General features: G+C 33.0%; 1 protein-coding gene across 1 annotated transcript in view; it reads right to left on the bottom strand.

Annotated features, from left to right (window-relative positions):
• Window positions 1-21,874, bottom strand: part of LOC129218808 (proclotting enzyme-like) — a 49,046-nt gene that overhangs the window by 25,627 nt on the left and 1,545 nt on the right. The window contains exon 2 of the mRNA XM_054853129.1: window positions 10,453-10,529. Within this exon, the coding sequence (XP_054709104.1) occupies window positions 10,453-10,529 (77 nt within the window). The remainder of the gene's footprint in view (window positions 1-10,452; window positions 10,530-21,874) is intronic.

Below are 21,874 nucleotides of genomic sequence, written 5' to 3'. Positions count from 1 at the left end.
GAACGTGAAAGTTTCAACAGAATACTTTATTAGAGTATAGGGTCTGGTGGGGGAAAGTGGTCAATGGGGTAAAGTGGTCATAATTCAAATAAATGGCTATACCTTAAAAATAAATGTTCGAATGAATGTGAAAATTTTATTTTAGAGTAATGCAGTTAGAAACTACATTTTGAATACAAAATTTTACAACTGGCAAAATTTTATTTGGTAAAAAAAAATATTTTGAGTGATTATGAATTTTTTAAAAATATAAACACCTTTTTTAACTTCCTTGGGAAATTTTGTTTGTTAGAATTATGAACAGATTGACTGCACAGGAAGCTTCCTACATGTCTCAAGAACTCATACTCATTAGCAGTTAGCTGAATCTCTTTTGAATAATTTTTTAGAACAATTTTAGTAAAATGGGGTAAAGTGGTCATAATATTAGGCTTAACGAATATTGTTCTTTTAAAATCACTTAATCTTTAAGTATAAGGCAGGTATCAATTAAATATTAATTTCACTTAATATGTAATGTTTTTACAATAGAAAAGGTTAAATATATGAGTATATGCGCATGCATACGCATATACTCGTGTAGGCACGTATATATACGTATTCACATAAATGCACCAATAAACACGTATTTGGGTATCTCGTAGTATTTTTTATCTATACAGATATACATTCGACTATACACGTATAGACCCGCTTATACTCGTACATATACGAACACTTATATACTCAGGTAGACACGACGTTTATACACGTACATACTCGAGCTGACACTTACATACTAGCATATGATATACATGCATGCAGGGTGAGTTTAAACTCTTGGGCAAATTTTTAAAAGGTGTTAGAGAGGAGGATAAGAAGTAAGAATCATAAGAAACATATGGCCACAAACTCAACGCTGACGCGCTACATGCACGCAAAGCCAGAAACTAATGAATGCAAAACAGGTCACAAATTTATTACAAAAAAGACAATTTTACACAACGACTTAAGAAAGTTTTAAAGTCATTGATGAAACTTGCGGCCGGCATCTGTAATACACTCTGCTGCAATTACGAGACTCTTGAAAAACTTTCATCAGTCGCTGCGCCTTTGTTGCGTTGCGTGTATTAGAGCTACTACAGGCCTTACTTTTTAACAACTGTCTAAATATTTCTTAAGAACTAAAAGGTCGGGTAAAATCATCTTTGTGTAACAAATTTGTGACCTGTTTTCATTCCATCGATTTCTGGCTTTGTGTGCATGTAGCGCGTCAACGACCATAAGTTCCTTACGATTCTTTGCTTCTTATCCTCCCCTTTCACACCACTTAGATTTTGCCCAAGATCTTGGATTCACTATGTAAGCATACATCTATATTAACGGATATACTCGTAGATATACGTGGATACATGTACTGATGTTTACACGTAAATGTACGTATATACGTCTAACAAGTATATAATCGTGTTTACACGTAAGCATACGTATATACTCTTGCTTCCACATATATATATATATATATACGTGAGTAGGCACGTACCAAACACGCACTGGATATATCCACGAATTAACTCGTGTATACCCGTATATGTATGTAAGTACACTACTGGCTGTTAAAATTGCTACACCAAGAAGGAATAATCTGAATGAAACAAAATTTTGCACACGTGATGGCAACATTGACACTAGAAAAGGATTACAAAATGAAAGCAAAATGATCATTTATTACAGGAAAAATCTCACATCAATGGAGGTTTAAGTACCCTGTTGCGCCACCTCTAGTTGGAATTTAAGAACCGATACGGTCGAGCATTGAGGTACAGCAGTTTTGTACGATGTCTTACGTCTTCTCGTACCACAGTTGCTGTAAACGCGCCACTAATTTGATCAAATTTACAGGCTGTCCAATTTACCGTCTCAAGTGATCCCAGATATGCTCAATTTGTGACAAGTCACAAATCGCAGACCAGAGCATCACGCAGACCACAGAAAGTGATAATGCGGAAGAGGAAATCCCTTTACACCCTTGCTGTGTTTGACCGAGCATTGTCATGTTAAAAAATGGTTCCTGGGAGCCCCGTCGTGAGTGCTAACACGTATGAGTTTGATCGAATGAGTGGCACGTTTACAGCAACTGTGGTACGAGATGACGCAGGATATCGTAGGAGACTTATGTCTCAATGCCCGATTGTTTCGCTTCAAGTACATCGTACATTCACGCTAGAGGTGGCTTAACAGGGTACTTAAACCTCCATTTATTCGAGATTTTTCCAACCATAAATGATCAATTTGCTTTAATTTTGTAATCACTTTCTAATGTCAATTTTATTATCACGTATGTAAAATTTAGCTTCATTCTGGCAATTCCTTCTTGGTGTAGCAATTTTAATGGCCAGTAGTGTATCTATGTACACTTATATATGCGTATATACGTCGACTATACACGTATATACTCAGAAACTCAGGTATGCACATATATACTCGAGATACATGTCAAACACGCAAATGATGTTCGTTTTGCGCGTATATACTCGCATATACACGTGACTCGTATATACTCGTGTAGACACGTATACACTCCTGTAGGCAATCACGTATACATGCTTATACGCTCGTGTATACACGAATATACTTGAGTAGGCACATGTATGCATGTATCTGATGTAAACATGTATTTATTCATATATGAACATGTTTACTCTTGTTTAAACGACACGTATATACTCGTGCATACCCGCATATACTCGTACATATACTTGTAACTATAAAAATAACCAAAATATACAAATAATAGGGTTATTTGTAACAGTTTTGTAGCTGTTTTTAACTATGACCATTTTACCCCATGCTATGACCACTTTCCCCCACCCCATGGGGTAAAGTGGTCATAAATACAAAGGGAAATGAAAATGTTATAAAACTACTTAAATCAATATTTTTTTTCCTGAAATTCAATGTACGTGTTCTTTAATAATGCAATGTAAAATAATAACAAAAAAAGTTGAAGTATTTAAAGAATTTATTGTATTTATTATCCACCTAAGTTGAAAACCTACGATTTTATGACCACTTTACCCCACCAGACCCTACTCAATTTTGTTAAACCTAACTCATCACTTATTACCGGAAGTGAATACTTTTACAGTTCAATAGATAACGTATCTATCTCATTTACTTTGGTGAGGAAAAATCTTGACTTGTAATTGTGTGTTTTTTTTTCAAACTGTTTATGTGTAAAATCAGCTTCTTCATTTACATTTGAAGTTATAACACATAATAGTTTGAATTTAAATAGAAAATTTTAAATAAGATCTCAATTTCGTTTTTTGCACTCCACCCTACTGTATTGCAGAGATGGGCAGATTCGTATTCGTAAATCCGAATCCGAATTTGATTCACAGCACCTTAACGTGTCAATCCGAATACGAATACAATCGTATTCACAAGTGTGAATTCGAATAGATTCACATTTGCAATTGTAAATTCGAATTCGAAATTCGGATTCATACCTATGAATCCGAATCCGAATCTATTCGGATTCAGATTTATGAATCCAAATCATTCCTGATTCACATCTATGAATACGAATCCATTTGGATTTACACTTGGATTCACTGAAAAATTCAATTTAAAAGGCCAATATAAATAAATAAATGTTTGTTTGTACTTCGCTACAGTTCGAGCTTTGGGTGTTAACGAGTTTTTGGATGTATATTTATTGGCGTCAAACTAAGTAATTGACCCGAAAATTAACTTCCTACTATTTGGAGCCCCAAGTCGAATACGACTGGACCCAGGTTTTAGAAGTCCATAAAAAGTTAAAAATTATGATTTTATGGTCATAAACGCTAAAAATTTCAGCTAATTTTTTGTACAGTCAAGTGCTCAAACTTAGGACAGTTTTGAACTTTTACCTTTAGTACCATATTAATCATACATTTTCCATTCGAACGAAGTATTCTATTTTCAGGATGTGCCTTACTACGTTCCTTCAAGACAATGTATAAGTGTGTAGATTTGTCCCTTCAAAAATAAAACAAAAAAATGTTCATTGTCCCAAGTTAGGGACTTCTCTCCCTAACTTGGGACACTTTTTATTTTGATCTTTCTTTCATGTATTCAGCAAAAGATAATAGTTTGGGACACCGACTGTCATTTTAAAAAAGTTTATTTTACAACCCAATGAAGAAAAAAAAATATCATTAGATAGAAATTATATGATATTGTAAACTTTTAACGATGATCAGAATATACACTTGCCTCTGAAAACATTGAAGATCTAACCTGCCTTTTTAATTCTTTTGAATTTAATATTTCTGCTTTCCCCTCTTGGAAACATAAAAGCAATTGATAAACCCAAATAATTATTAGCACAGCTTATTTTTTAGCTTTTAATGTTTCTTATTTCACATCATTTCACATTCCTTCTCATTCCTTCATAGTAACGTTAAATTCACTTCAAATGATTTATCCTGATCTATACTTAGAGACTCATTTTCATTTGTAGAAGCAACAAGTGTATTGTTTTGACGAAACGTCTTTTGTTCATGAATAGTTTAAAATTTTTTACCAATGACAACTGTTCTGTCTTGTTATGGTATAACATATTTATTTTCATCAAAATATCACTGAATTTATAAAAAATTTTATTCATACGCTTTTGTTAATACAATTATACAGTTTTTTCCTCAATATTCTTTATAGACACTCTTTATGGTTTAATGCCTTAACTTGGAACAGTGTTCCAAGTGTGGAACATATTTGCAATTTCTCAAATTTATGAATAAATAAGTTCAACTGAATTAGTTAGATGCAAATGAATTTGCCCAAAAGAGACACAGCTACATAGTCGAGATGAATTGTGAAACGGATTCAAACTAATGCTTAGGGTAGGTAACCAAAGTTATGTCCATACTTAAAAATTGCATATTTTTTCGAAATTTTCAAACTTATAAAAATAACCCATAAAACTGATACATCAAAGTTCAATTCACATAGCCTCACAAGAAAACTATTAATTTATTCTGTAACACAGCGTTTCTTAAATTGTGTTCCGTGGAACACCAGGGTTCCACGGAGCTCTCTCAGGGGTTCCATGACACTTGAGTGTTATCTTTTCACACATTTCAAGTTTTTAACTTAAAAAATAGATAAAAGTAATGCCTTTTCAAACATAAAAATAAATTCCTTTTTCCTTTCGTATACTAATCTGAGCATTATTACTCAGCACTTCTCACCTCATGGCTTCAAAAGTAACCTAAAAATGCGTTTTAAAAACTTTAGTTTTGAGAAAAATACCGGATGAAGCTTTTGACTTCCGAACATTACAACAGACAGTTTAATAGTGACTTCAATGTTAAAAAAGTTTCGGGAAGGCATCCCAAACTCCCTTCCCTACAACATTACAAAATATTGCCTAAAATTACGATTTTTGCGTCAGTTTCAAATTTTCGGCTTTTCATGCTAGCTATACTCTCTCAGTATTTATGACGGCAGTTTAAAGGACAATTTCAATATTTAAGGAGTAAGGACCAGTTTAAGAAGCAGTACTCTGTCGTGATAAGCACAAAAGTCATATCTGTACTTTTTATCAAAACTGAGTTATTTTCACGACGTGGTTCGCAACTTATTTTACCTACGTACAATGCTTTGGGATTATTTGTGGATGAGAAATATTTTTAAAAAAATCCTGGAAAAGTGGAACTTTAATCAAATGTTCGTAAAACTTTGAAAAGCAGTTTATTATTTTGAGCCCGGCTGCAGATACGACTTTTGTGCTTAGCACGGCAGTACTAGTCAAGAGCGTCTAAATGTTCTAGCTCTGTGTGATTCTAATGTCAACACACAGTGAAAACAAAGTCTGATTTATAATTAACTAAAAAACTAAAAACTTTTTCGGTGTAAATTTATGTGAGTTATTGACACAATTGTTGGTAAAACACATTACTTATTCTTTTCCTAATAAGAAAATAAATGAATCGTGTAACTCATGCATAAATTCTGAGGTCATTTATTTTTAAAAAATACTCAGAATCACAAATAGGAGTATATTGGTATTTTACAATAACAAATAATTATTAACAGTTATCAATAATTAGGATGCTCTATAATGAATTCCATTTAATTAGCAATTTAATGACAAATACAGTATACTCCCGATTATCGGCGGTCCGCAATTCGAACTATCCGCGGGTCTTTTTACCATTTTTTTAGAACGGTCATTAAATGTTTTTTAAACCTATGATTGTGTTACTGTTCGTTTTTAACTTTTACATACATATGTGTGGTAAAATTATCTAAACAAATCAAAGTTTCAATTTACTTTGGTAGAATTCCACTTTTAAAATTTTTGGACCCATAACAATATCGTCATTTTTCTTCAGAAATTCACTAGCACCCAAAACTCGACCTGTAGCGAGGTACAGACAGACATTTATTTATTTATATTGAGCTTTTGAATTGAATTTTTCAGTGAATCCAAGGGTTAATCCAAATGGATTCGCATTCACAGATGTGAATCAGAAATGATTTGGATTCATAGGTCTGAAACTGAATAGAATGGGATTCGGATTCATAGGTATGAATCCGAATTTCGTATTCGGATTCACACTTGTTTGTAATTCACACTTGTGAATACGAATGTATCCGTATTCGGATTGACACGTTAAGGTACTGTGAATCAAATTCGGATTCGGATTTACGAATACGAATCTGCCCATCTCTGCTGTAGAGGGTCTCCTGCAGCAGATCTCTGTTTGGTAGCAAGCCGAGTTTCAAGATCGCTGCAGTAATGCTTGAGCATTCAAAGATGTGTCTTGGTGTGAGTTGGGTCTCTGGGCAGTTCTTGCAGTAAGGATAAATGCTTGTCCCGTCAAGAAGTAGTTTTATTCCCTTGTAATGCTCTGTTCTGAATCGGGCAAGTGTGGTCGTGATGTCTCTAGGGAAGTCGAAGTCGGTTATCAAAGGTTTCTTTAAGGGCTAATTTAGAAGTCTGCATCCGGCCACATTTTTCGCATCTGGGTCATTCCATGCGAAATGAGCAAATCAGCTGTGGCTGACATGTCACAGATTACAATGAAAATTTTTATTTAGGTAAACCATGCATATCTATGAGGAAATGCAAAGTATGGAAGTTTAAAAACTGTTTGTTGCTTTGTTATTGACATTAGAAGTTGATGCTTACGCTAAGCCTAAATTTTCGGAGTTCATTGCTGCCAGTTTGTGACTCAATAACTCCATAAGTTATAAACGTACCCTTAAAAAATAAATATTTCCGCATTCTATAAACAAATCTCTATTGGGAAAAAGCAAAGTAAAACTTATTCGGATCTTTTTTTTAATTTGAGATATTAACAAATATTGAAATTTTGCCAATTTACTTCAGATTTCGAATCACTCTTCTAGCTCTTTTAATGAAAATATAAGAGTAAAAATGATTCAGATTAAAAAATTATCTATAACTAACTATCTGATCTAATTTAGTTATTGTTTATGAATTTCTTGATGACGAAATCCTACTTTAAAAAATCGAAAATTTAATTTTTTCCTCTATTTCAGATTGTTTTTTGAAGATGAGGGAATGCTCTAAATTTACTCAAGTTCTTTTATGTAATATATTGAAGTGTCTTTTAGATGCTACTAAATTTTAATCATTGGTATCAGCGTATTTTTGTTACTAGAGTAATTTGAACTTAGGCCAAATTTCATTAGTTAGTTCTTTTAACTGTAAGTTTGGCAAAACTAACCATTTCTTTCGTGTTTCATTTTATCAAAAGCATGTTTATGAAGTATTTGCTAAAATGTACATTTTTTTAAAATCGAAATAAATGTTAGATATACTTGCTTTTGCATCATTGAATCGTTTATCTAGTGTTTTGAATTCTCGTAATTTCACATAAGAGTCAATCCATACAGGTTCCATACAGTATAAACTATTCATTCATGTTCAAATAGTTCTAAGTTATAAAATTAAAATAATTATTTTGAAAATTACAATATGTTTTTTCAGTATAATGTATTATATAGGGCACAATATACGTAATTTAAGAAGGTGCAATGAAGTTTCCACTTTTTATTTCTGTTTTAGTGTGTGAATTGACTAGCAAAATTGCTCAATTTCAAAGACCTGTATCTTTTTTACAAACCAAATACAAAAAACAATATGTATAACATACATAGTATTTGAATTTAATATTCAATTGGCGACGAAATTTTATTTTGAATTCCATCTCCTTTTGGTATACAGGGGTCTAAAAATTCATTTTGTCATTTTTCCGATTTTTGAGGGGCTGTAATCTATAAAGGGTGCACAAACACACAGCAACAGTTACATATTCTTTTTAGCATGGTTCCAGTGATTAGTTTTTGCCGTATTTCATTTTGTGTTTCCGTCCCCTACGCGAGTTATCTACCTTTGAAATGAGTAAAATTTTTACATTAGACCCTGAACTTTAACCTGTTGCCGTTATTTTAATTATTAACTTACAGCTACGTAACTCAGCATGTAAGACTATCAATTTATGCACTTTAACATCAAAGCTTTAAAGTAATTGTCATAAATGTATTTGTCAAATAGATTTTGGCCAAAATGCAAAGATCTAAAAGTACCATTTTTGACTATGACAAATCACTTTTGATGACCTCTAAAAAATCAAAGGTCCAGTTGAGAGGAAAAATAAAAGTGGTTTTAAACATTTTTCATATCCAGCTTTTAGGGATATGAATTTCAAAAAAATTAATAATGGTTGAGCGCACAAATCCATCGACCCTGTATGGATTGACCCATAAAACACAAAGAAAATGCTATTTTTCTGAATTTTATTTTACGTTTGGAAATCAAAAACCAATTTCGAGTTTCTTCAAGCAAATAGTAGAAACACAGCTCTATATTCTTGTAAAATTTTGAAGCTGTCTGAATTTTCCCTCATTTGAATTTTTGTGTGTATGTGAAGGGGAAAATCATCATTTTACAAAATGGCACTAAGTTTAAAACTGATTTTTAAGACAAAGGAGTTAAAATACAACTTCAAAAGTAAGGTATTTCTTTTATGATACTTCAGCACATTATTGGGTATTAATTTCATCAAAGCTAATGCATTCCTTAAAGATTGAGATTAAAAAATAAAATGCTTAATTATAAGAAAATTGAAATATTTTCAGTTTTTGAAACTCGGTTACAAGTTAACTTTGAAAATTTTGCTGACATCAGATTAATTACCCTACTCCATAGATTGCAATAACATATAACTTTTATGTTTTCATTAAATAGTTAATAAGATACAAGCCTTCAAAAATCCAACATTTAGCATTTATGAGAATGCTGTTCAATTTGACCAATTTTCAATCGCATGTAACTATTCAAATAAAAAATTTTAAGCAAAAATATTTTAGATATTTTTATATAGGCATAAAAGGAACCTGTATACCAAATTTCATAACAATCTCTTACCATGCGGCCACCACTTTTTTGCGAATTTTGCTCATTTCGTATGGAATGACCCATCTGCAAGTGTGATGGTGGAGAGAGGTTGGTCAAGACCAACGTGCCTCTTTTGCCAGAGCGTCCACACTCTCATTCCCCTCGATGCCTGCATGTGCGAGTATCCACTGCAACACGCAAGATTTCCCTTTGCAATGCATCCGATCGAGCAAGTTGTTTATGGTGGAGGTTATGTTTGTATTTTATTCAATGCAAAAGTGCATCTTAGGAAGCAACTTCCTTCGGCCGCCATCAAAGTGGTTGAACGATGTCAGAACGCATACGCAAACGAGTCACGCAGGTATTCCGTGGTCTTTTGGCACCTTTATTAGCCTTGTTCACACTGTGAGGTGCTAAAAGACATCTTTAACACATTTTGTAGCCTCCATTTCACCCTGTATCGTTTTTTCACCCCAGGGTGAAAAACTGCACCCATTAGGCACCTCTGGTTTTAACAGTGTATAGTATATAAAATAGTACTAAAAGTAGAGCTGGAACCATCAAAAGGTTATGTAGATAGATTTTGTAGACTGTGAGAATTATTACTATGAAACAGTGCTTGCGGATGACATTGAATTGAAAATTTTTCGTTTAAATGGAATAAAAATATATTAAATTCGACATAATTCATTATTGAAACTATAATGCTAAAAAATCATAGCAGATATTCCCCTCCCCCAAAAAGATAATGGATAATTACAATAGGAAAATGTTGAAATTAGACACTTTTTTCGCTCTTTTTTTCCAGCGGAAACCAAATAAGCAAGCTTGTACAATAAAGCTAAAGTACAAGAGATGACAAGAATAAAAATTTTGTATGTCCTTTATCTGCCCACGGCAGTATTCTATCCTGAATCACCTCATAGTCACTAATCATTAAAGTTATGTGCAGCAACGATTATGTAGCGTCATAGTTGTGATTCATGCAATGTTATCCCTCATTAAAATAGTACTGCATACCTAAAACATATACTAGTGAATACTTATCTTACCATCCACGGCCAGGCTCCTAGTGTTGCTTCTTGTCCACCAACAATTCTTGTAAAAGTCACGCTGGAACGTCCGCAATCTAGTGAGAAATGTTTTCAAAGTCAAGTCATCTCGGTCATTGAAGCAGAATTTCAATGTTTCAAATTTAGATCATTCCCTATCATTTGGATGAATTGAGAAATAAAACTTTGTGCATTGTGCCCAAGACCAGGGGCGGCAAATACCTCCTATTTGCTGCCCCTGGTCAAGAGGGGGCCCCCTCAAATTTTTTGAGACGAAAGATTAAAAATGAGCAAATTCAACTTACATAAATCGCAAATCAATTCATGAAAAAAAGAATCTTGTTGGTTCTCCGTAATGGTTGATGAAACTCGACACATTTCTAGACATGAGCAAGTGTTTTCCGTTTTTCGAATGATAAATTAGAAATTCATCAAGGCATTTACCGGATTTTTCAGAACAGAAAAAACTGATGAAGAATGATCTTTAGTTTTAACTAAAGACGTAATTTTCTCATATAGGCTAAATATTTCATTCTTGTGTGCTCTGTGTAACGATGCACAGACGGGTATTTGAGACAAAAAGCTGGCCAAAACTCGAAATTGTCAACTTTACTGGTTATTGTCGGTCCTGGGTATCAAAACAGGTAAATAAACATGACAGTATGTTAAAGCGTTCTTTTTTCATTGAAACTAACCATAAAAAATTACCAGCAGTCGGAACTCTAAAGTCGGAACTTTCATGATTCGGTTGTTCTTATTTGGGACCATTAAAGTTTTCGACAAACCGTCATTGTCTTATTTTTCGCGTTAAAAGTTATATTAGAAGAAACATTTACTATGGACGGGCTCAAGCAAGGTTTGTACACCATTATTCATCAATTTATATGTATATATTTGTATTATTTCTTTTAATACCTTTCTTCAAACCTCACAAAGACACATCCCTCTCTTTTTTCTTTTTTGTAAGTAAATGTTTTTAAATATTCTGTTCTCATTCGTACTACTTCCAAGTTTTCCTATAATACTGTCCATTTTGACAATCTGCAGCAAAAGTTTGCTCGAGTTTGCACAAAAACATAGTAAAACTATAAATTGAACAGACTATTAATTTCATAAATTTTCATTTTTTCGGTTATTTTTGGGTTTACAAGTTTCGGTCAGGTGCATAAATTGAAAACAACTACAGGATATTATAAATTAGACCATAGGAAGACAATTTGATGCTACTAACTTTCAAAGTCAGACCCAGAAATAAAACGGGGTAATATTTTTCAAATTCGATATTTTCTTTAAAGAGAAATATATAATTTCAGCTAGTTTCATTTCTATTTTCTTGAACTTTGCATCAAACAGCCTTTGTGTATTGTCTTTTATTATATTTTGTAGCTGCTTATGAGTCGTATACAAGACTGAAGTCGTAGAACCTAAAAGTAAAGGAAAAAGCTCAAAATTATGAAAATAATAATGCACTCTATTTATAGCTTTATTATTTTTTCGGGCGAACTTTTGCTACAGACTATCAGAGTAGACATTCTAAAGTAACAGGGGGTATATTTTAGAAGTAGTACAAATGAGTACAAAATGTTTAAAACAATTCATTTACATAAAACATTTCAAAAAAATGGATTACATTTTTGTGAGGCTTCAAGAATTGCATTAAAAATAAATACTAACAGTCTTAAAAAGTAAAAATTGATAAATAATAAACTACAAACCAACCCTAAGTCAAACCATAATATTTTTTTCTTCTAACATAATTTTAACGCGAAAAATAAGACGTTGCAGGTTTATTGAAAATCTCGAATGTCGTAAACAAAGACAAACGAATCATCAAAGTGCTAAGTTCCGACTGCTGGCAAATTTTTATGGACAGTTTCAATGAAAAAAGAACACTTCCACATAATGGCATGTTTATCCACTTATTTTGAGACTTAAGGCCGACACCAATCGGTGAAGTTGACATTTTGACTTTTGGCCAGCTTTTTGGCTCAAATACCCCTCTGCGATGGTTATGAGAGGCCCGTGCAGTGGTATATGGCTGCATGATTTTCACAAAAAAAAAATGCCTTGGTATTTTACATTCATTGTTACGCTCATATTTTAGGTGTGTTTATTTAATGAGTGTTCATCACTTTCTTCTGCTAGAACACACATTTCAGCTACTCAATGCATATTATGCTTTCATAGGTATTTCTTAAAAATACATACTATTTTTTAAAAAAAAATAATTTCACATCAACAAATATCTTTTCTTGAGGCTCTTTAACTATGCAATCTCGGAGTGCCACAAGAGGATCTTCAAGAGACAATACATAGATGGGTCTTTTAAACCATAAAAACCCTTCTCAATAAGTTCAAAGCAGTGATTTCGGAAAACGACTCTTTCAATAGTAAAAAAGTTAATGTCCCTTAGCATGTCTTCGTTTGAATTTTTATTCGCTTTGTTTGTATTGTGGAAAGTTTTTGAACAATGCTTTCTCTTCAATCAGCTAACCTTAGTTTTTGAACTGTTCAAGCTTCATTTCAAACTACAATTGAAACTATGAATAAATTAAGATTTTTTTCAACCAAGCGTCCATCTTTTCAAAAAAAAAAAAAAAACTCTTACTCCAAGAAAATTTTTAATATGCGCAAAGAATATTCAAATGAATTTAGAAGATGTGACCAAAATGTACATGATGATGTAAAGTCAAACATTGATTTAACATATTGTAAAAAATAATTGATTCAGTTTCTAATGAAATCAACATAAGCTTTGATGATAAATATTTTACTGTATTGTTGTCTCTATATTTCTGTATTGTTGGTTCTATATTATCAGGATTGGTGATGAAAACAAAAAATAAAATGTTTCAATTATGAGTAAAATTTAGAGCACGAGGCAAGAAGAATTGTTTAGAGACTAGACTATTCAATGGTGAAAAGTAAAGATCATCACAATTTTTAAAGTTACCTGGGTGATTTTGAAGAGCAAAATGTGAAAGGTGTGTTTTCATACATAACTTTGTTACTTCAAATTCAACTATTCCAATCAGTTCAGCTATTAGAGAAAAACCGTTTTCGCGTCTCAGGAGGTTAGAGACTTATTTTCGAAGCACAATGGAGCGGGGGGGGGGGGGGGGGACTTACTGAAAAACAAGTGCATGACACTGAGCATTGCTGGATTAGTAACAAGCTTCCTGTTCTTCTGTATTTTAAAAATCAAACATTAAAACTTTATTAAAAGATGAAAACTGTAGTATCGAGATACTTTTTATGATAATATATTACAAAATGAATTACAAATTTTCTCACAAAAATTTTATTTGTTTTTGAACAGTAATTTTATTAATTCTAAACCCATATCATGATTACTTGCTGTTAGCCAATATGTGTTTTATTCCATACTGAGGTAATTCATATTTAAGAAACTCGATCCTCCAAATGAAATGCTGAAATGCCGCCCCTGCCCAAGACTACACTCTTTGAGAGTCACTGGGTACGAAAAATGTATCTTTATGACCGTTTGCTAGTGAACGAAATCATATTTCCTTTTACCCCGAGACTATGGTGTGGCTAGAAACTCCATATTTATTTTTCCGTGAAGGTAATTTAGGTATATAATCGCACTATATGCAATCAGATTAGAAGCTCTACACTACTTAATCTGCGCCCCGTCGGTCACATGCGACATGCTGAATCCTATAAATGTAATCTGAACTCATTTAAAAATGGAATCACCTGAATTGCACATCAAAAATAGATGGGAAGGCGAAATTCATAAATAAATGATTTTATTGACCTTCCACACGACAAGTAAAGCTAGTTGAAACAAGTGACTTCGCATTTGTAGACCTGCTGGAGAGAACCATTTAAAATTACTAAACCTTAAAAATTAACCTCTTTCAATGTCATCTTCGAACAATGATGACAGCTACACAATTGCTTGAAAACACAAGGAATTCCCAGAATCTTTTCTATATGTTACCAAGTAAACAATCACCAACACTTCAGTTTCCAAAATTACTAAAAGTGTGGTAATCGAGTATGCTTCTATTTATTTCTCGTTTTCTTTTGCCCCAACTGATCCTACTGAGTTTATTTTCAGTACTTTTTGTCACATTTATTTACTTAAAATTTATTTTATGGATGTTTCTTCTTAGATAGACTTTCTTAAACTTATAATCTATCGTCACTACGCCTGCAAAACCGACTACGTAAAATAAAGACAATTTATAAGACTTGGTGGAAAACTTAAATGATTTTCTACATTTTCATTCACTATACAAGTGCGACAAATGTGTGAGAGTTGTAGGGAACACAAAGGAGATTCGGAATCATACATTAATGTAAGATAGGAAATGATTTTTTTATGTTTTATAAGTTGTTTTACATAAATAGGATGGGAAAAAAAACGGGTTTATTCCAGGGGAAAAAAACGGAATTTTGGAAAGGAACTTTTTAAAATTAACTGGAATTTTCAAGTAATTTAAAGAAAGGAAAACTTTGGGGTAGAATTCACCTCAATTCAACAAGGGGCGTAACATGACGGTCTCCGATTTTTTTGAATTTAACATTAATTAAAATTCATAAAACATCAAGAAATACTTTTTTTTTTGGCCCAAAAAAATTCCTGGGCCGAGACACAGATCGCCAAAGATGGCGGTCCTGTCATGATTTCTCACCTCGGATTTTCGTCAAAATCTTAAAACTACGTTATCTCAGGCATGGTAGAACATATTTTGTTGTGGTTTGTTTTATTTAAAAGGATATTTTTTCTTGTTTAAAAAAATATGCAACATTTTGAAATATGTGCTTTAGTTTTTTTTTCTCCACAATCTTTAGAAAAAAAAATTGAAATATTTCTTTTTTTCTTTATTTTTCTCAAAAAAGCCAATTTCAAAATTTTTTCTTTTTTTTACAGTTTATTAGTCCCTCTGAGCATTACGCTCCCTGAAAAGGAGAGCTTCCACTTTTTCGTTTAAGAGATTTTAGAGGCATTTGAAAAAATGGAGGTTTTTTTAAGGAACGCTTTGCGTAATGGCAGACCTGAAAATTCAAAAAATAATTTTGCAACAAGTGTCCAGAAAAACCTTTTGATTAAGTTATTTAGCGAAATTTTCATTTTGAGTCGCCATTTTATTCAGGGTATTGAATTCAGTGAGGACAAGATGGCATTGCGCTTAACGATTCTTTTGGCGCTACGCTGAAAGGTTTGCGAGGGGAAATGCAGCCAATCGGCTGGAAACTGCGTTCTTGTTTTCATTAAAAAAAAATTTTGAAAAAAAAATAGAACCGACTTCAAAATTGCTCTAAAAAGTGAAAAATAATTTTATTCTTTAAACACCATCGATAATGCTTTTAAACATAATTTTTGAAGTTGGCGCAAAAACAAAACGTAAAATCCAGTGTAACCATGCTTCGTTCATATTTTTTTTTCAGAAAAGCATCCAAAATTACGAACGAAACATTTATATCGCTATTCAAATATGCTGTCATCAATGCATAGTGTATGTGATAGTGAAGAAACTGGTCCTGGTTAAATTTATAGTTGTATTTGAGTTATGGCTGTGAATGATTTTATCTATCGTTTTTGCGCCAACTTCAAAAATTATGTTTAAAAGCATTATCGATGGTGTTTAAAGAATAAAATTATTTTTCACTTTTTAGAGCAATTTTGAAGTCGGTTCTATTTTTTTTTTCAAAATTTTTTTATTTCATTCTTTTTAGTGTAAATGTAAGTATTTCAGAAATAATAAGAAGTTACCATCACGAAACTTCACATTTTTTTCTTAAAAATGCTCCATACTAAAAAAAAAAAAAAAAACTATTGACACGCGTTAAACTTTAAGCGATTGGCACTAAAAACTTATCTTTGTTCCTCTCTGGAAATCATGCGTAGTTAATTTAACTATAACCATTTAAGTATTACGTTTTTCCTAACTAATTTACATTCCACAGCATCTAAGTTGCTCATGATGCAATCCTGTATTTTATTACTTAGCCCCGATCATCTGTTATCGGCATAGATGATAACGATAAAAATACTACAGAGTAGTTGAGTCAAACCTAATGGTAGCATTGTGAAGGCTAAGCAGATCCTAATCACTGCATCACCTCGCTTCCAGGTTAGGTTTACCCCTACTATGGAGCAATATTGCTGAAGAAAGGAAGATTTTGATAATTCACATAAGGTTACTATAAATCAACAGGATTACTAAAATAAAATTATTTACGCTAAAAAATGAGACGACAACGCCAGATTCCCTATGATCGAAATATCCCTCGAAGAAATTTGATGCTTGCTTCAGAGAAGCCTTCATTCAAAATTATCATTACAATTACTATTAATGTTACTGTTATATGGCACCAAACTTTTATAACAATGAGTTTCATATTGTCGCGTAGATGAAGATAGCGAAGACAATGTGGAAGCCGAATGAAGCAAATACTCGTTAGTCTCAACTCGAGATCTTTATTCAGAACCACGAATGAACGTTACATCTCCTTATATACAACTTGAGAAAGTGCTGGAACTTTCCAGACTTGGAAAGATACAGAAATTAATAGAAGATTCGAGAAAATACGGGAAACAGTAGAAACGAAATTTTAGTAAAATTCACTTTGTCCTAGTCGGGATTTGAACCCGGGTCGCTCGTGTGGGAGGCGAGAATTCTACCACTGAGCCACCGTTATCCACGGATGAAAAGTGCGAACTTCGCTACAATATCATTTAATAGGGAAATTGCATAAAATTGACTGTTTTTTGCCCATATTTTTTTTCTAAAGAACAAATATGGTCAAACAAAGTAATGGGACCTAAGTTGAGTCATCCCCTATCCATTAAAAAAAGAATCATCAAAATCGGTTCACTAGGTGAGACGCTATGAGTGGACAAACAAAAAAAAACATACATACGGTATGAATTGATAACCGCCTCCTTTTTGAAGTCGGTTAAAAAATAAAACTCCTGGATAAAGTGGAGACTCAAAATGAAAATTTCGCTATATAACTTAATTAAAAGTGTTTTCTGGCCACTTGTTGCGATTTTTTTTTTTTTTTTTGAAATTTTCAGGTCTGCCATTACGTAAAGAGTTCCTTAATAACCCCCATTTTTTCAAATGCCTCTAAAATTTCTTAAACAAAAAAGTGGATGCTCTCCTTTTCAGGGAACGTATTGCTAAGTGGTACTAATAAACTGTAAAAAAATTTAAAAAATTTAAAATTGGCGTTTTTGAGAAAAATCAAAAAAACTAATTTAAACTTTTCTTCAAAAGACTGTGGAAAAAACCCAAAGAACATATTTCAAAATGTTGCATATTTTTTTAAACAAGAAAAATATCCTTTTGAATAAAGCAAACCGCAACAAAATATGTTCTACCGTTCCTGAGATAATGTAGTTTTAAGATTTCAACGAAAATCCTAAGTGAGAAATTATGACAGGAGCGCCATCTTTCTCGGCGGCCTGTATCTCGGCCCAGGATTTTTTTTTTTTTTTGGGGGGGGGGGGGGGCAAAACAAAAAAAACGTATTTCTTATTTTTTTATGAATTTTAACATATGTCAAATTCAAAAAAAAAATCGGAGACCATTATATTATGCCCCTTGTTGAATTGAGATGGATTCTACCGTTTATATTTTAACCTTTTTCCTACATGATTTAAAAATTTTAATGCTTTTTACTGTTGTAAATGCAAAAAACGTAACTTTTCCCTAAAAAAATTTACCAATTAGACTATTTAGATACCCTTAACGGACTATTTTTTATTGGTTCTCAATTAAATATTTGGCTAATTAATTTCAATGTTGAATACTTTTATGAAAGCTATTAATCTGTAATTAAACGGTTAAAAGATTTATTTGTATAGTTAGTACTCTTTTATAAAAGCACTGAGATAAGTCACATGATTTATAATACTCGTCAAATTAGCAAACGTTGCTTACATGGTTATTTTTAGATATTAACCAAAAATTTAAATATTTTTCAAAAAAAAAAACTGCCCAACATATTTTTCGCTTCGATTCGATTTCAATTTTTTGAATACCTTGTTTTGTTCTGAGAACACAGATTTCTTACCAATAGTATCATCTGAAAAATCTTAGAAAAACAGAGTTTCTTCACTTCCTAAATCTCCAATGTTCCCCACAGTTCCAAGTTTATTCCCCAAAATTTCCGTAAATCAAAAAGTGTGGGTATTTTGCGTCTTTAGGGTTAAGGCGCCAGGCGCCAGTCAGCTCAAGGATTTCTCTTTACAGAATGTATTAAAACAGTTGGATTTCAAGAACTTCGTAGTGTTTAAAAGGAAGAATGTTTAAAAGCTTTCGATATATGAAGCAAAAATTTTTATGCTGTTGAATTTGTGTCGCTCGCATGAAAAATGTATTTCTGACCCCAGATGCTATATGATTCCATATCCACTTTGTGCCACCATGTACCAACTGCAAGTTTGTCATGCTAGTGCGAATCTCCGTGCAATGAGCAACGACGTACGGTGAGGCACAGCTATTCTTAATTATTTTTAGTAACTCGTAGATGGATATGTATTCCTCTGCATCACGTAGCCGAGTTCAATGTTTCTTATGTTCATAAGCACAGCTATTTCCTACTTTTGAGGAACAATCATAATTCGTTCCTGCTCCCATTTTATTTACACCATTTTCTTTCGTTTTCTTTTTTTTTTTTTTTTTTGTAAAGCAGGATACATACATGCAAAATTTTTCAAGCCCAACAAAGATATACATTCTGAGTTTTGCTTCCTTGAATTGATTTGCTTGACAACAGTTGTCAAAGAAGAACTACATTCTAAAATGAAATTCAATTCGTTAGGCATAGTATTACGGTAATTTACGGCACTCCGCTAAAGTACCCCTCCACTGGCGTAGGAATCTACTCTGCATTTAAGCTGAGTTTGAAAATTTGAAGGCTTTTTCTTCCTCGAATTAACTGGCCATTTTGCGCTATAATGTTGAAGTTAGACCATCCTAAAAGAGTACTGCTATGCTATTTCACGGAGTCTCAGCCCCCAAATGAAAGTCTAAACTTTTGCCTTCCCTTTGTAAGAGGTAAATTTTACAAAGGTCATCAAACATATGAACTTTCATATTCCACTAGGACTTATTTTATAAATACTAAAGTAATTCTTTCTCGAGTCTCATCCCTCAATCTCTTCCTCCCTTCTCTTTCTTCAATGGACGCTTCTGAAGTTAGGAACTAATTGATTATTACCTGGTGGAAAATGACTTGCTCCAAACATTCGTGGTGTCGCAGGCACAGGTTTTGGAGTAACTTGAGGGTGTTTTAATCCAGTTTCCGTTCCTCTTCTTTTTGGGTCCAAATTGACTAATTGAGGCTTTGTTGAAGTTTCTAATGTAGTTTTAAGCCCTGAAAAACTCGTAGCAAATGCGCTGCTAGAAGACACTGAACAGCACCTAGTAGTGTTGTTTGCTGTAAAATTACATAATATGTTAGATAAAACCCTTTTATTTTCATTTGTACTACTGCTAAATAATGTCCAGCAGTTATTTTCCTATGGGGTAAAATTAGAGCTTTTAACAGAAGGAACTGTAAAAAAAAGTGTTTTGAGTAGTATAACTTCGGAACATAAAATGCGTCTTTAACTTAGAAAGTTTTTTTTTTTTACACGTTATTTTATACAAAAGCTCTGTCACCATTATACTTGTATTTAATTATACTGAATCGTTAATTGACAGTTGATTTTTTTCATTGGTTTTATTTATGCTTATAACTGTACCTGATAGTTGATTTTTTTAATTATTATTATTTATGCTTATACCTACACAAGCTTTATATACTATTTTTATTTTATCTGTCCTCTCAACAAAAGTACATTTAAACTGTTTCAATCACTTAGTTCGAATTTGAACACCAGTGGAATGTTTTGAAATCTTGTCACGATCAAAGTAGGTAAAAAAAATCTTCAAAAGTCTTCCCAAAAGTATCTTAAAAAGTTAGAATCGCTAAAGAAGAACTAACGAAAGTGCTTTAAATGCCAAAGAAGCAAAATGACCTTGTTCATGACTTTAATGGGGGAACGACTTAGATTTCATTTTAGGAGGACAGCAGAAAAGGATAGGTATTTTTCTTGACAAGGAAAAACGTCAAATAAAATTTAATGCTGATACAAAAGCAAAACGAATGAAGTTTTTACCCGACTGCGCGTGCGCGACGCAAAGGAGGGTAATGTGTTTATCAGTCTATGTATGTATGTCCGTTTCTATGTGGCGTTCTAGGGGCTAAACGCCTTGGTCAATTTTGGTAATTCTTACATCAATCGATTTGTCTTAACCTTGGGAGTGTCACTAAACACATGACAGTAACCAAAATTCACCATATCAACAACCAGTTGACAAAATATGGCAGTTCGGGATCGGCGCACGTTTGATGTTACACACTTTGTCGCACGCTACCTGCGTGCGACAAATGCATGTAGTTTTCGTTGCCTGAAATTTTGTTTACTAAGTCTACTAATTGGGATCTTAGTGGCCGAGTGGTCTAAGCGATTGCTTCTCCCACTTGAGGCTGTGGGTCAAGACACCCTCGCTCCGGATGTACTTCCCCCTCTTTCTGATGTGATTTCTTTCATGTGTTCTTTATTTGTATTCTGTACTGTAATAAAAAGTATATTATGCGTAACGAAGGCAAGACACACAGATTGTAGTCCTCATCAAAATAAACCCGTGCAATAAGCACCAAAAGAAAGAAAGTCTACTAATTCGATTTTCATCTCTAACATGTTGCATTTGTTTTTGCCTTGATTCAAGGGACTGAGTTTCGCGACGTGTACTTTTTCGATAGGCTTTTTTAGTTTTGCGAGAAAGATTTGACTGACGGGGGGGGGGGGGGGGGGTACGTTTCCGATTTCGCGTCATCATGAGTTAGTTATACGGGCTGTTTATATACATGTGCTGTGATTGACTTAAGTTCGCGCATTTTTGCCGAAGGCCAAGCACATGTAGCTTTAAGCGAAGTTAGGTCCCTAGAGGGACTAATTATCAGTAGTTTAAACCACCGCAAGTTACTTAATAGACCTCACTATACAGATTCTCTCAATGAAATGACAAGATTGCGAAATGTACCGTATCATAATTGTAATAACTAAGTCAATGAAAATTAACTAAAAAGTGTCAAATAAAAAATTATTAAATAAAAACAAAAAACCCGACTGCGTAAAAACCAAAAAAACTAAAAAGAAAAATGTATAAGTCCAGTAGTTTAGAATGTTATTAAGTACTACCGTATACAGATAAGACAAATCATAAACTCAAAAAAGCAGTATAGAAGGATCAACAGTCGGGGCGCATTCAAATTTTACGGGTTTCTTTGAATCAGAAAGGAATGGGCCTCGACTGTTGATCCTTCTATACTGCTTTTTTGAGTTTATGATGTCTTATCTGTATATACGGTTATAAATCTATTTCAACGG

The sequence above is a fragment of the Uloborus diversus genome, chromosome 3 (genome assembly GCF_026930045.1).
Source record: "Uloborus diversus isolate 005 chromosome 3, Udiv.v.3.1, whole genome shotgun sequence".
NCBI classification, from domain to species: domain Eukaryota; kingdom Metazoa; phylum Arthropoda; class Arachnida; order Araneae; family Uloboridae; genus Uloborus; species Uloborus diversus.
The sequence above is the reverse complement of the archived record's forward strand: the minus strand, read 5'-3'. Positions and strand labels throughout refer to the sequence as shown.